Source organism: Budorcas taxicolor, chromosome 2 (genome assembly GCF_023091745.1).
Source record: "Budorcas taxicolor isolate Tak-1 chromosome 2, Takin1.1, whole genome shotgun sequence".
NCBI lineage: Eukaryota > Metazoa > Chordata > Mammalia > Artiodactyla > Bovidae > Budorcas > Budorcas taxicolor.
In genome coordinates, this window is record NC_068911.1 from 82,096,767 (window position 1) to 82,113,242 (window position 16,476).

A 16,476-nucleotide genomic window follows, 5' to 3' on the forward strand; every position below is an offset into this window, starting at 1 on the left:
TTTGTTGACAGAAAACTGTATCAGATATATGAAAAGAGAAGAAAGCAAAGCTGACAGGTAACATAACAAAATTATTAAGTTTAAGATCAGGCATAACTCCAACTTTCATAAGAATTAATCAAATAATAGAATGGTCAGTGGTATGCTGAAGTCTCCAGGCAATGTGATTTAATGAATATTTAATAATTATTTCTTTAAATAATTTACCCTCTTTAATCTGCAGATGAGGCTTAAAGAGAAACTGGAAACAATTTTCTTAAAAGCCTAATAAATTATTAAAAATTTAAATAATCATGATGATTTACACTTCAAATGTTACTAACCACTGGTAACATGGGAAGCATGGATAGGCGTAACAGTTGGTAAAGGTAGGAATATATGTTTGTGGGGATGAACTTGGACCTGCAGAGTTTGCATGAAGGTTATTCTAAACTAAAATATTTGAAATTCAACAGATACCAGAAAGAAGGCTTTTTGTAGCTTCCCTTATTTCACTAGGAGCAGAAAACTTCTGGGAGGGAGGTTGCCATGGATTCCTTCTGGAGTAATTTTATGGAATTAAAAAAAAAAACAAAACGGAGAGACCACTTGCACCTTGTACTTGCATAAACAAACATCATCACAAACTGTCTTATCTCCTGTTGGTTCTCCTGGAAATCCATTTGTTCTTCCTACAGGAGCCTTTCCTGCCTGCATCCTTTCCAGTAAGTTAGGTATATAACCCCCAACTCTAGTCATTTAGGGAACTACTACTTTTGTGAGCTTTATACGCATATGAATACTTTAGTTCAGTTCAGTTCAGTTGCTTAGTCCTGTCCAACTCTTCGCGAGTCAGTGATGCCATATGAATACTCAGGGTTTTTATTATTCTTATTAATCTCTCTATTGTCAGTTAAATCCACAGGCCCCCAATTACTTAACTCAAGAGGGTAGAGGAAAAGTCTCCCCCTCCCTCATCTCGCTAAGCAATTTCATGGGCAAATTGACACTATTTGCCAAAATAGAAACGTATACACCCTTGTCCAAGCAGTTACCCTTAAAAATGTGATCAACAGAGACACTCAGATATGCAGTGATAATTTTTACCATTGCTTGTCAAAGGGCAAAACTGGGAAAAAACAAAAAATGTTCACTAAAAAGGAACTGGTTATATAATTTTCTAAACAATAGACACCCATTAAACAGGAGGCAGATCTTTATACACAGTGTTTTAGAAACACATGCATGGATTTACTATGTTGTTAAGGAAAAAAGTAAGTCACAGAACAATGTATAATATATTATCTTCACTGTAGTAAAAAGAAAACAAATGCAGATGTATAGATATTTACACACACACACTCACCAGTTTGGTTTGTTTTCAGATTTACTGTGTGTGTGTGTGTACAGGTGTGTGTGTACAGGTGTGTGTGTGTGTATAGGGGTGTGTGTGTGTGTGTGTGTGTGTGTGTGTGTGTGTGTGTAGGTGTTTGGCGCAATGGTCTTGGTACGGGTAGATGTGGGAATGAGGGAAATTTTTAGCTTTTACTCCAAATTCTTCTATTTATTTTAAGTAAGAAGCATTCCTCAAAGAGAAAAAAAAAAAAAGCATGCCTTTTGTAACAAAACATGAAAAAGCTAAGTGAACCTTCATAGTAGTGTTTAGGAAGCTACAACACTGCAATTGTGGTAAGAAGACTATAATGACTCTGTTACTAAAAAAGGCCTGAAAAATAAGCAAGGAAAAGCTTAGGACTCCAAGGCTGATATTAAGAGAAATTCATATTCCTCTTGGTATTTGGAAGAGAAGCAGAAACAAAATTTTGTCATTTATACAATTTATAGTCATAATAAATCATAAAATTCAAGCTCAATAATAGTCCTTTATACATGATTGCTAATCTAATATTCTGCTTATGAATATGTATAATATAACTTCCTGCTATATCTCCTTTACAAATTCAGTACATTTCTACTGAGGCATAAAGTGTTCTCGTTTAAGTTTGGTCTTGTCTCATGATGTGCTGATGCTTTTTTGTGTTGTAAATTACTTGCTCCAGATGGAGGAAAAAAGAAAAATAAATTGACTAGGGCTAGCCTCTCAATTATCTTTTATCTTCAGTATTTATTTATTTATTTTTTAACCCATCCCAGTGGAAGAAAACTTGTGTCCATTTAGAAGCAAAATTTAAATGTATAAAGAAAATGGTAAAAAAAAAAAACCTTTTGAAAAACTCTTAAATTTACTTGTATATATTAAATAATATCTGTATATACTATACAATAATGGTTTAAATGGATGGCATGTTAAAATTATGGCACTTCAGTACATATTCCACAATAAATAAATGTAGCACTAAGTCATATAATCTGATCGGCTTAAAATTTCTATTTTACCACCATCTTTCTCCTTCTCTTTCACATGTATTGTCAAATATCAAATATATGAATGGAATGGAATCATTCATAGTTTCTCTCCTTCTTATAGTGAAAGACCCATCCAAGTTTATTAATCCCTTAGTGCCTTTTGGTCAACCAGAAATTTACCCTACTTTTATGTTTCTATGTCTTTCATTTTTTTTTTCACTTCATACTTCAGCAAATTAAAAAAAATTTCCTTGAATTACAGGTCGATTTACAATGTTAATATCTTCAGTACAGCAAAATGACCCAGTTATACATATGTATATTCCTTTTCACATTCTTTTCCATTCTGGTTTATCACCGGATAGTGAATACAGTTTCCTGTGCTATACAATAGTACCTTGTTTACTCACAGCCCTTCTTTCTGATGCAGAGTACACAGTGTTTGGTTATTTTTACGACTGAATTGGTGTGCTACTTTTTAAAAGAAGGGAAAAGCCAAGGTTTATCCTTTAGACGATACCTTCCATAATATAATATTTTCCATCATGAAGAAATATAATTACTTGTGCATAAATTTGCATTCTCATTTTCTTCAGGTCTTTACCTATTATTCTAATATACTTTTTCTATGAATATGGATTTTTTTTCTATTGTATTATATGGGTTCTTAACAGCTACCTCAAATTCTGGTGGAACACAAGAGACTGTAGAAATACTTACACTGGTATGAAGGTGTGAAGAGTGGAAAAATGGCACATTAACAAAAGGGGAAACAGGAACACTAAGACAACATTCCCCCTACACTCCTTTGCAGCAGAATATACATAAACACATTCACGAAATCCACGGTCATAAGGAATGTAAGGCTATGGAAAAGACAAAGCCAAACAGAAAATGATAAACTCTCCTCTGCATAAAAGAGAAGAGGAGGTGCATTACCATTTTTAGAGAGCAGATATATAATGCTGATAAGATAGAAAATACAGAATAATGAGGACAGAAGACAACAGAAATGCAAGATAACAACAAAGCATATATGCTTAAAACAACTTTATAACATCCAGGGGCGCTTCTCCTTAAGACTGCTTCCCAATCAATCTAGGAAAATAGAAATGTTTTGTAGAATGGGTGATTATTCCATATGCTTTGGGAAGTTATCTCTCTGAGTATTCAAAGTTGTGGCCTTTTACTTTCCAAGAGCCTACAATCCCTGGTACGAGTTAAAAATCAACCAAACCAACCAACCGACCAACCAACCAACCAAGAAAAACACAAGCAACCTGATTATCCTGAACTGAATCACAAATGGAAATCTTTTCTGCCTACAGCCTCTTGAGCTCTTCCCTAGAAAATGACTCTACAGTAAGTTAGCTATTTAAAAACAAATTCAGCAGTTGGTCTCAATTTCTGGTAGGGATCAAATTATTGCCTTGCTATCAATTCACTTTGTTGCTGAAAATCTTTTCAAGTCAAATTTGTAATACCAAAAAGAGAAAAAGAAAGGGTAGAGAATTGTCTTCAAGTAAATGTTCAAAATACTGAAGAAAAATGAGGAACAATGACAGACCTCCAATCCTAAATCCTTTCATGTGATCCTTTTTTTTTATTTAGGAAACCAAGATAACTGAATAAAGATGTTTCTTTTGCCAAGACCTAGCCAAAGACAAAATAGACCAAAGACTTTTAAAATATATTTTATATTTAAGCCATCTCTACCTCATTCTGGGCGGGACTGCCAAATTTTAAAACAAGATTATTTTCATATTACATTCAGTATTTCTGCATGCATACCGGTAAAGAGAAGATAACAAACTTTACAAGAGAAGTAGCAGAAAAACTGTCATTTCATCCCATTTACTCACAATCGAACTTAAGGGCATCTATAACTGCTTAGAAAAAGGATTATGAAAGAAACCAGATATTTCTTTTATTCATATAATCAAATTTCAAATTTCTACTCTTATCATTATAGCTTATTGCCATGGTTATAACTGAAATGCCTTTAGAATGGCTGAAAAGTAGGCAAATTTAAGAAAACACACAAGTAACATTAATGTAGTTAAAATAATAGAGTGAAGTAAATAGCATTGTGTTTGCTGTATTTGAAGATTATGTTTCCCTGAAGAAGGAAAGAGGGTAAGTAAATGGAATACCTCCATGTTGGAACATGAACTTGTGCAGGAGTATACTCTGATTTAAGCAAGGGATGAAGTACAGTTATCAGGTGTGAATTATGAATGCGCATGTGGTGAAGACAGATGAATTACTGAAGCTTATTTCCCTAAACACTAAAGTGTTTGGTGAGCTAGTTGACATATGTATAAAAATAAAAGATTATACAATATTTATGTATTAAATGAAACATAAATATAATGTTTTACAAATTATCTATAATATTTTATCTATCTCTATTTTATGCATTAGTAAATCATGAAGAAAGAAAGAAAGTGAAGTCGCTCAGTCGTGTCTGACTCTTTGAAACCCTGTGGACTGTAGCCTACCAGGCTCCTCCATCTACGGGATTCTCCAGGCAAGAATACCGGAGTGAGTTGCCATTTCCTTCTCCTGGGGATCTTCCCAACCCAGGAATCAAACCCAGGTCTCTGGCATTGCAGACAGATGCTTTACTCTCTGAGCCACCAGAAGAAGGTGGTCAAATGATTGAAACTGAGTGAACACACCGGTTGGGAGGAGAGGTAGAAAGGATGCTAAGGGATGGTCATTCCCTATTAGGTGTCTTCATAATCTAAGCTCATTCTCTTTACGAGTACATCAATACAGTTACATACTGTGCCTGCCTGGCTTTGGTAGTTAGAAATCTACAACTGCTCCCTCCAGCTTACTTCAGCCAGGATGTTTCTCTGGGTCTACTTTAGGAAGTAGACCTTCTCTGGGAAGGCTGTATCTCCCTTGTGGTTCTAGCTAATGCCGGAACACTGCCTTGCTCTACCTCCCACCATTGCTACAATTTGGTGGCAACCCATGCAGCGCTTGGTCCCTGCAGTCCTAGACATGGCAGCAGCTTCCAGGAACAGTTACCTCTTTGGGTGATTGGGCCCTGACTGATACAGCTATTTTCCTTGGGCTGCGAAGAACTTCCGCCTGTCAAATGCCAGCATTCCAAGAGAATGGGGCAATGACAGATATAGAAATATTTTGTAGCCAGAAATATAAACGATGACACTAATGAGGGAGTGAGAGGACTGACCTCATATACCAAAAGGGAGGGGAATGAATACAACTCTTCTAGGAAAACAACTTGGTTATACATCTAAAAAGCCTTGAAAATGTTCATATACTTTGAATAGTTTACTTCCTTGGGAAAACCTAGCCTAAAAGATATATCAAAGCTACAGGTATAATTTTATATACAAGGATGTTTACCATAACATTATTTATACCCATGAAAAACACCTGAATGTCCAAAAACAGAGCTATGGGTAAATATGATATATACTTATAGTTTTTCTTTAAAGAATTCCCCTCCCCAATTTTAAGTGTATAGAGCTATATATCTCCACTAGACCTGAAACACTTAAGAGGTCAAGGATATCTGTTTGAAACAGTGACAACTATGTGCGAGCCCACTATGCTCTCAAGAAACATTTTTGGAATAAATTAATGATGCAGTATTAAATATGAACTTACAGGAGAATTTTATATTAAATGGTAGAGTTCTGCCATAGCTTAGTAGCAAATGCACTCTGTATTTTTCTTTAAACTGAAATCTTCACATCTCTTTTCAGCAGTTCACAGCACTGCCACGTCTCCTGAGGAATGTTTAAATCGAATGACTTTTTGCTCAAAGGATTTCCAGTAGCTCCCCATGACCTGTAGTAAGTTCAAAGTCCCTGGTATTTACAGATCTCTATAATTTGGCCCAGTGTGGTCTTTGCCCGTCTTATCATCTCCCAAATCAGTTTTAAATGTTCCCATAAGACATTTTTGTAGTCTCTGCTGCTGTGACAATGACAATACTCTCTCCACAGCTGGCTTGCCAGTCAAGCCCCAGGCTCCAGGCTCACCCCTGCAAAGTTATCTCACAAATGGACTGTCCATTTGATGACGATGTTTCCTGCATAATACTTACTTGGCAGTTAACCACATATAATTTCATGCCATGTCCTTCCTACTATTAAACTGCTGTTTGTAAGTCTTATTGTTAAGTAGATTTTCACGTCTCTTCTTCATCTTTGTGCTCAGTAGCTCGGTCATGTCCAACTCTTTGAGACCCCATGGATTGCAGCCTGCCAGGCTCCTCCTTCTGTCCATGGGATTTCTCAGGCAAGAATACTGGACTGAGTTGCCCTTCCTACTCCAGGGGATCTTGCAACCCAGGGATTAAACCTGTGTCTTCTGCCGTCTCCTGCATTGAAGGTGGATTCTTTGCAAATGTGCCACCTGCGAAGCCTCCATACTACACGTCATCTATGCTTTGAATAAAACACTACATTTCTTGGGAATAGCTTCTTTAGAAAATAGCAAAGAGCCTTGTATACACTATAAATAACACCAGAATCCTGGTATCAGGTTCAGATAAACTCAGATACCAGGCATTCAGTGATTTGAGTTTTATTGAATTCAACCTTTGTTTAAAAACTGTCAGAGTATTTGGATATCAAGGCCTAATCTAGCATTTATAAGTTGCTGGCATTGTCCCGCACATTATAAGCTTCATGAGAGGCAAGGGGCATGTGTGTGTGGAGTCCACCACTATCTGATGAGCAATGTGTATAGTATATGGTCATGATGTGGCTGCTCAGTAACCATTCAATGAGTGAAGACATCAAACATCTGTGAAAGTGGGAGACACTCTCCTTAATGTAATTCATCCCTTATATGAGGTGAACTTAAGGTAAAAAGAACATGTAGACGACATTAGAATCTTCCAGGCTACTTTAGACGCTATCAGGTAGTCCACATTTGAGTACAAAAAAATGAACATTTCAGGCAACTCTTCCCTTTTAATATGAAAAAAAAAAAAAAAAACTGTGAAAGGAAAGACTTTGACTTAGATAAGTGATTAGCAAACTTCCTAAGATTATACAAAAACCTGTGTGTGAGGGCATTGCTATATTTCTTTATGGTAAGAAATTCAAATATTGAACTGACATTAAAAATATTGATGCTTAATCCTTTAATTTCTTTACAAATGACATACATAAATCTATTCAAACATGTTAAAAAATTAAGCATATTAATAAGTACTACCTTTAAGCAAAGTAGCTCAATATTGTCACTATTAAAGTTTTGGCTTAACTGATCTCATCAAGAGACAGTAAATTTAAAGAGCAGACTGCTTGGGCAAAACGTAAGAAAGACTTTTTTATATGATTAAAAACTCATACCTGTTGATCTCCAAGGAAATGACTTCTCAGTTGAGCTAGAGAAAAAGAAGGAAAAAAATGGAACATTTATTTCCTTTGTTGTAAACTTTAATTCTGGATCTGTTTTGCATATAAACATTAAATTTTCACATTTAATTATATAAAAGTATATTAAAACCTCAAACAAAATTTAAAGTGACTGTTCTAAATTAATTTTTAGAGAGTATTTAACCCCCTATGTCAATCTGGGACAAATCTGTATTTCTTAAAACTTAAGGCAAATTATAAAAAGACATATGATTCTCCTTGAATAAGACAAGTACAACAGCACAGCCAACTGTGACCTTCATAGTACTTATATGAGGGCCTACGCTGCTTTATTGGAGAAGGCAGTGGCACCCCACTCCAGCACTCTTGCCTGGAAAATCCCATGGACGGAGGAGCCTGGTGGGCTGCAGTCCATGGGTCGCACAGTGTTGGACACAACTGAAGCAACTTAGCAGCATCAGCAGCATGCTGCTTTATGTGGAATAATTTATATGAAAACTACATATAAAACAACATATATATCATACTCTGTATGACATATACATTAAAAAGAACCCAAAAGGTTGTTATTAAGTTTATTCATTTTACTTATTTTCAAAAAAGTCTTAGATGCTGTAATAGACATATAAGTTAATGGGGTCAATTTACTGAATGTTGCCTTATAAAATTTAAATATCATAAATCTTTATATCAAAACACAAAGTTTTACAAATTAGGGGTAAATTTTAACTATATATTTTTCTAAGTTTATAGAGTGCTATGCTCAGTCACGTCCAAGTCTCTGCAACCCCACGACTATAGTCCGCCAGGTTCCTCGGTCAATGGGATTCTCCAGCAAGAATACTAGAGTGTGTTGCCAGGTCGTTCTCCAGAGGATCTTTCCCACCTAGTGACAGAACCTGCATCTCCTGTGTCTCCTGCATTGGCAGGTGGATTTTGTACCACTGAGGCACCTGAGAAGCCCAGTTTATAGAGTACCAATTTTAAAAATTAGTGCATAAAGACATATCTGAGCCTCCCTGTCCACCCCCTCCCTTAAAATAATACAGGAAAGCATGGTTCTCAGGGGATAGTGTAGCAGAACAAAGCAATAAGAGAGGCTGAATTATTAGGCATTCATTAAATGTTAAAGTACCTCACATATATTATCTCCTGTATATTATACACAACAACCTAATGAAGAGGTACCTTATTATCTTTATTTCACAGATTGAAAAACTGGACAAAGTCTTATTACATTAGTAAATGGAAGAATTGGGATTTAAACCAAGGATGTTTGGATTTCAAAGTCAGGGCTTCTTACCACTGTGCTATATAGAACAGCTTGTGATTCCATTTTTGTATTAAACACACACACGTGCACACATAGACACACACAATATGCCTATGAAGTGTAAAAAATAAAGATCAAAGTGCTAGCGGTTTTTTCTGTGGGTTAAAACTAAAAGGATTTCTTTCTTTTTAAACACTTGTGTTTTATTTAGAAATCAGAAACAAATACATACTGAAGTATTTTGGAAGTGTTTATTAAATTTAAGGAAAAGGTACATGATTTTGCACTTAAGGAAACTCTAAAATAAAGAAAAGAACAATACTTTCAAAGCTGTAGTTGTAAGATTTTAAGTCCATGTTAGTGCCTTGGTATTTTCCCCAAGTCATTAAGTGGCTGATGAAACTCTTGCTGGTTAAAAACTCTAGATTCAGTAAGAACTCCCAAAGTTCAATTTTGCCTGTGATCTGCAAGCAGCTCACATTCTGGGACCTTGAACTAGCTGTGACCAGGGGAACATGCTCCCAGTGAACAGAGTCAGTCAGTTAATGCTCATCTTCAGCTTCCGATCATGATCCTCCACCTGATGTACTCCTAACTAATTTCAAAAGGGAGTGATGGGAAGAAAAAACAGATGAAAATTTGGTCAAGTATCAATAAATGGCATACTTGTCTTGTTCCTGAAGATATTACCACATTCTCAAAAGTGGTTCCCAAAACTGAATTCTAATTCTCTTGAATATTATCATTTAATCCTATCATCTAAACTAGCTTTCTAAGCACCAAAGTTGCTAATTACCCAACTGTGTTTCTATCAACATATTCACATTTTTTGTCAATATTAAAATCAAACTACTAACCAGAAATGTTTAATATACTTCAGGTGTCTTGGGAGTGGTAAAGTCCATTATCTTCTGGTTGAAATTTACATAAACCTTAATGAAATATCCTTATAAGTTTTTTTTTTTAATTTTTAAATTTTAGATCATAGATTATATGTCATAACTGCTCAAACTGGGCAAGGGTTGTGGCTGTTTTGCGCATCTCTTTAGGTCAAGTGCACTGCATATTGCCTGGCAAACAGATGTTTTGTGTGTGTGTGTGCACAGTTGTGTCCAAATCTTTGCAAGCCCCTCTACTGTAGCCTGACAGACTCCTCCATCCGTGGAATTTTCCAGGCAAGAATACCGGAGTGGGTTGCCATTTCCTACTCCAGGGGATCTTCCCGACCCAGAGATCGAACCTTTGTGTCTTGTGTTTCCTGCTCTGGCCGGTGGATTCCTTACCACTGTACCATCTGGGAAGCCCCTAATAAATACGGTTTTAACACAAATTGTGAAAAAAGTATTAATAATACTGAGTTCTTCATTGTTCTGAGGGATCAGGTATATGTAAATTATTACTATTTTGTTCATAAGCTGGCTTGAAACTCAACATTAGAAAATACTAAAATTATGGTATCCACTCCCATCACATCATGGCAAATAGAAAGGGGAAAAGTGGAAGCAGTGATAGTTTTATTTTCCTGGGCTTCAAAATCACTGTGGACAGTGACTATAGCCAAGAAATTAAAAGATGCTTGCCTCTTGGGAGGAAAGCTATGACAAACCCAGATGGCGTATTAAAAAGTAAAGACATCACTTTGCTCACAAAGGTGCAAAAAGCTACGGTTTTTCCACTAGTTATATACGGAAGTGAGAGTTGGACCATAAGGAAGACTGAGCACCAAAGAATTGATGCTTTTGAATTGTGGTGCTGGAGAAGACTCAGAAGGACAGAGAAGCCTGGTGTGCTGCAGTCCATGGGGTTGCAAAGAGTCAGACACGACTTAGCAACTGAACAACACTAAACAGGTCAAATTATTCTCCCCTACTCTAGGTAGGAAGTTCCAGTAGTCTCATTGTATAACAAGCAGGCAAGCAGCATTTCCAGTGCTGAAAAGACCTTTGGTCATCAAAATACAGTAAGGCATTCCAGTCCTAAATATTCATTGGAAGGACAGATGCTGAAGCTGAAACTCAATACTTTGGCTACCTGATGCGAAGAACTGACTCATCTGAAAAGACCCTGAAGCTGGGAAAGACTGAAGGCAGGAGAAGGGGATAACAGAGGATGAGATGGTTGGACGGCATCACCAACTTGATGGACATGAGTTTGAGCAAGCTCTGGGAGTGGGTGATGGACAGGGAGGTCTGGCTTGCTGCAGTCCATGGGATCGCAAAGAGTCAGACAAGACTGAGTGACATGAACTGAACTAAGGTGAAGGCATGGGAAAGTCTGAGTTAAAATTACCTTTTCTCCTATCATATTCTAGACAAACAATAAAAAAAAAAATCACGGGGAAAATAAGTTAATATTGAAGATTAAAAATAAAAAATTCCATGGTATATTTTGAAGACTATACATTTAGCCCAATTACTTTCACACTAATTCCACAATCCTGGTCATTATATATTATTCATAATAGTCCATTTCTTTCTGAACCACCACTCTGGGGTTCAGGGATCAGGCAGTAAATACGTGAAGTTCTGAAATGCTGTTTCAAGTCACTTTTCTTGGAACAATAAACTAGAGGTAGCGCCACCTGACACATAGGTGTATTCCTTCCTCCCTCTCTCCCTCTAGCCATCTATTCCAAAACAAGATTTCCCCGACTTTTACTGAATGCCTACAACATGTCTCAGAGCACTGTGGCCACGGATGACCCCATTCCATTCCCTTTCACTTCTCATCTGAACATGCCAAGAACCTCCTCTGCAGTGTGGAAACATTTTAAAACACAAGAATGGGACCATCCATGACAACTCTGTTTCAGTGGGAAGATGCATTCACAATTCCTAACAACTTAATGATCAACAACCTTCTAGAATGAAATCCATTTGTAAGTTTGGGACTGTTTGGTTAGCACACTACAGTTAAAAGCAAAATCATCAGCAAATTAATAAATCAAGGCAATTCATTTTAATGAGAAAAAAAAATCTTCGTTTTAAGAAAGACACCATGCCTTCATCACAGTATTGATGAGAAAATGCAATAAATCACTATAAAATTCCATATACTTAAGAAATTATGTATTTTTTTCATTCACAGACATAAATGGAGCCCAAAATACCTTTGTTGAATATTTACTGCAGTCTTTCAGTTCAGTTCAGTCGCTCAGTTGTATCCAAATCTTTGCGACCCCATGGACTGTAGTGCACTAGGCCTCCCTGTCCATCACCCACTCTCAGAGCTTGCTCAAACTCATGCCCATCAAGTCGGTGATGCTATCCAACCATATCATCCTTCGTCGTCCCCTTCTCCTCCTGCCTTCAATCTTTCCCAGCATCAGAGTCTTTTCAAGAGTCAGTTAGTTCTTTGTATCAGGTGGCCAAAGTATTGGAGTTTCAGTTTCAACATCAATCTTTCCAATTAATATTCAGGACTGATTTCCTTTAGGATGGACTGGTTGGATCTCCTTGCTGTCCAAGGGACTCTCAAGAGTCTTCTCCAACACCACAGTTCAAAAGCATCAATTCTTCGGTGCTCAGCCGTCTTTATGGTCCAGTTCTCACATCCATACATGATGACTGGAAAAACCATAACTTTGACTTGACGGACCTTTGTTGGTAAAGTAATGTCTCTGCTTTTTGATATGCTGTCTGGGTTGGTCATAGCTTTCCTTCCAAGGAGCAAGCGGCTTTTAATTTCATGGCTGACATCTCCATCTGTTGTAATTTTGGAGCCCAAGAAAATAAAGTCTCTCACTGTTTGCATTGTTTCCCCATCTATTTGCCATGGAGTGATGGGACCAGATGCCATGATCTTAGTTTTCAGAATGCTGAGTGTTAAGTCAGCTTTTTTAACTCTCCTCTTTGCCTTCATCAAGACACTCTTTAGTTTCTCTTTGCTTTCTGCCATCAGGGTGGGACCATCTGCATATCTGAGGTTATTGATATTTCTCCCAGCAATCTTGATTCCACCTTGTGCTTCATCCAGCCCAGCATTTCACATGATGTACTCTGCATATAAGTTAAATAAGCAGGGTGACGATCTGCAGCCTTGACATAGTCCTTTTCCAATTTGGAACCAGGCCGTTGTTCCATGTCCGGTTCTAACTGTTGCTTCTTGAGCTGAATAAAGATTTTTCAGGAGGCAGGTAGCCCACCAGGCTCCTCTGTCCATGCGATTCTCTAGGCAAAAATGCTGAAGTGGGTTGCCATGTCCTCCTCCACAGGATCTTCACAACCCAGGGATCGAACCCAGGTCTCTTCCATTGCAGGCGGATTCTTTACCATGTAAGCCACCAGAGAAGCCCATAGCTGTCTTCAAAACCCCCTTATTGTGATATTTTCCTATGTTATGAGTGAGAAAACCAGCCGCTCACTCCCTTGCAGCCAGAGAGCCGGTCAGTGACAGGGTCTAGAAGGAGGCTGGTCAGTGTGGCAGTGGTGCAGCAGGCACCAGCAGTGGGGGGCCAGTAGTGGCAGTGGGCACTGTTCCCATAATCCCCAACTCAGAAGGTGGTTCTCTGGCCTTCCCAGAGATTCTGAAAATTGATACCTCACAGCTTCTGACAAGTTCTTTTCCAGCTTACACAGGCCAGAGGGGATTCTACTGTTTGTAGCTGAAGGTTCTGACTGATGTTTATGACTCAGCCCAAATATAAACGGCCCTCTGAAAAGAGCTAAAACCTCACTCCTTAACTCTTGACCTGTATTTCCAGCTGCGTACTGGATATAATACATTTTGTACTTGACACACTGAAACCCTTCCCCCCCCCCAAATAAATTCCCATCTAATCATTACCACCTAGTCTCTCACTGAAGAACATGGAGCTGTTTTACTGACTACCTACTGTCCCCGCACCCCCCTCATGAACAGCTCCATAAGGGCAGGGAAGTCTGCCTCGTTCACAGATACACGTACAGAACCCACAGCAGCTTGTGGCACACGGCTGTCACTCAAAACATACACCTTCTGAATCCATCGCTACCACCAAGTACACAGTTCAGGCTTTCATCCTCTCATGGTCTCTTGGGTGGATCATTCTTTCAGGCTCTCTCCTAGCTGGTCTGCTTGGCTTTGATTTCTCATCCTTTCAGGCTCTCTTCCAGGCTGTTGCTACGGTGATATTTCAAACACTCAAATCTGAAATTCTCCTGATGCTAACGCACAACAGATTCATACAGGATACATTTCAAGCATCTTGGTTAGTATGGCAGAGATTCAAACATCTTCAGATGGTGCAGAAGGCCCTCCACCACCTGGTTCCTTCGAGTTTGCCCTTTCCCACACAAACCTACATTCTAGGCATTTCTAATTACTTGCAGTTTCCTCACATATCAGGCTGCTTTCACGCTTCTAGTGCTATTTTGGGGGTAGAATGTGTAGAACACAGTCTGGAAACTCAGAATTACACAAATTTCAGAATGGTACACGTGGTACAATGTTAACAATATATATGTCATACACAGCATGGATTGGAACACTCTAGTTTACTTTTACTTTTTAATCACTTAATAATAACAGGAATATCTTTGTAAAATGGTCAACATCAATAAGTCAGTACTCGATTTCCTCCTGGATTCTACTGTGTCTGATGTGAGCTTCAGAGGACAGTAGTAGCAAACAGCAGGAGAGGGAGGAGTGGAGAAAACTTGATGAAGCTACACAGTAACTTCATCACAGCATTTCCCTCACCTTCTCCCTGGTCTAGTGGGGCCTCTATCATCACTAGTGAGGTGCAGGCTACTGTCACTTTCTCATCCAAAACACATTGAATTGGGATACAATCCAAGTTATTCCATTGTTTTATTTAGAAAAATAGCTGTTAAGAAATTTTATACTACACACAGAGACATATATGTGTGTAAGAATATGTACAGCCCTTATTAATACCTCAAAAAGTTAAGCACAGTCAAAACTCAAGCTTCATTTGGTATTAGTGGACAGGAATTACTGGAAGGAATACACGAGAAACTGTTTTACTTATGAACAGAGTATGGGCATGTACCATTGTCTAGACTACATACCCTCCACAACATTCTCTCTGGTAAGCACTAAACATTCTTCAAAAATTAGCACGATGAAAGTTGATCACTTCTTCTTTATATTAACAATTCATCTATCTTGATTCTTGTTTTTCATATGATTGAAACTGCAATATTTGCTTATCTGTTTCCACTACCAGATTATGGCTCTCTTGAGGATAAAGATTGTGGCTTAATTCTATTTGCATCCAACCACAACTGTGTAGAATGCTAAATAAATGATAGGTGATATTAATTTTTTGAGTTGCTCATTATTAGGGCTAATCCTATGTTATTTTAGAATTGTTTCATTCATTCTACAAAGGAATTTTTGGCTTTTTCTACATCTTACAGAGAAGATGTCTACTGTAAATATTACATGAACCCATTCAACAAGTATTTGTTGATCATCTACTGAGTGCCAGACATTGTTAGAGGCTGGGATATAATGGTGAAAAGAAGCAAACAATGATCAACATTGTTAAGCAGGGAAATGCAAATTAAAACCACAATAAGATGTCACTTCATACTTGCTAGATTGGCTATCACCAGTTCAGTTCAGTTCAGTCGCTCAGTTGTGTCTGACTCTTTGCAACGCTATGAACCGCAATACGCCAGGTCTCCCTGTCCACCACCAACTCCCAGAATCTACCCAAACATGTCCATTGAGTTGGTGATGCCATCCAACCATCTCATCCTCTTTTGTCCCCTTCTCCTCTCACCCTCAGTCTTTCCCAACATCAGGGTCTTTTCAAATGAGTCAGCTCTTCACATCAGGTGGTCAAAGTACTCGAGTTTCAGCTTCAACACCAGTCCTTCCAATGAACACCCAGGACTGATTTCCTTTAGGATGGACTGGTTGGATCTCTTTGTAGTCCAAGGGACTGTCAAGAGTCTTCTGCAACACCATGGTTCAAAAGCATCAGTTCTTCAGCACTCAGCTTTCTTTATAGTCCAACTCTCACATTCACACATGACTACTGGAAAAACCATAGCCTTGACTAGACCTTTGTTGACAAAGTAAAGAATATAAATACGAAACATTGGTGTGGATGTGGAGAAAAAGGAACTCTGTTCACTGTTGGTGCGAATGTAAATTAGTACAGCCACTGTGCATAACACTGTGGAAATTTTTCAAGAAAAATGAAAAAAATAGTACCACCATATGACTGAGGATTTACTCCTGGGTATATATCCAAATAACAAAAAGCACTAATTCTAAAAGATATATTTATCCCCAATGTTCACAGCAGCATTCTTCATAACTGCCAAGATATGGAAGCAATCTAAGTGTCCATTGACAGATGAGTAGAGAGATGTACACACACACACCCCTCAGAATACTGATCAGCCATAAAAAATGAAATTTTTCCATTTTCAGCAACATGGATAGACTTGGAGGGTACAATCCTAAGTGAAATGTGTCAGAGATAGCAAAAATTATGATATTACTAATATGTGAAATCTAAAAAAT

The 16,476-nt window shown here is 37.8% G+C and overlaps 1 protein-coding gene across 8 annotated transcripts in view; it reads right to left on the reverse strand.

Annotated features, from left to right (window-relative positions):
• PKP4 (plakophilin 4) overlaps window positions 1–16,476 on the reverse strand; it is a 257,367-nt gene that overhangs the window by 81,713 nt on the left and 159,178 nt on the right. For 7 of the 8 annotated variants that reach the window (XM_052653958.1, XM_052653951.1, XM_052653943.1 and 4 more), the window contains exon 4: window positions 7,695–7,729. The exons of the other annotated variant lie outside the window; for it this stretch is intronic. In XM_052653958.1, the coding sequence (XP_052509918.1) occupies window positions 7,695–7,729 (35 nt within the window). The remainder of the gene's footprint in view (window positions 1–7,694; window positions 7,730–16,476) is intronic. 8 annotated transcript variants of the gene reach the window in all.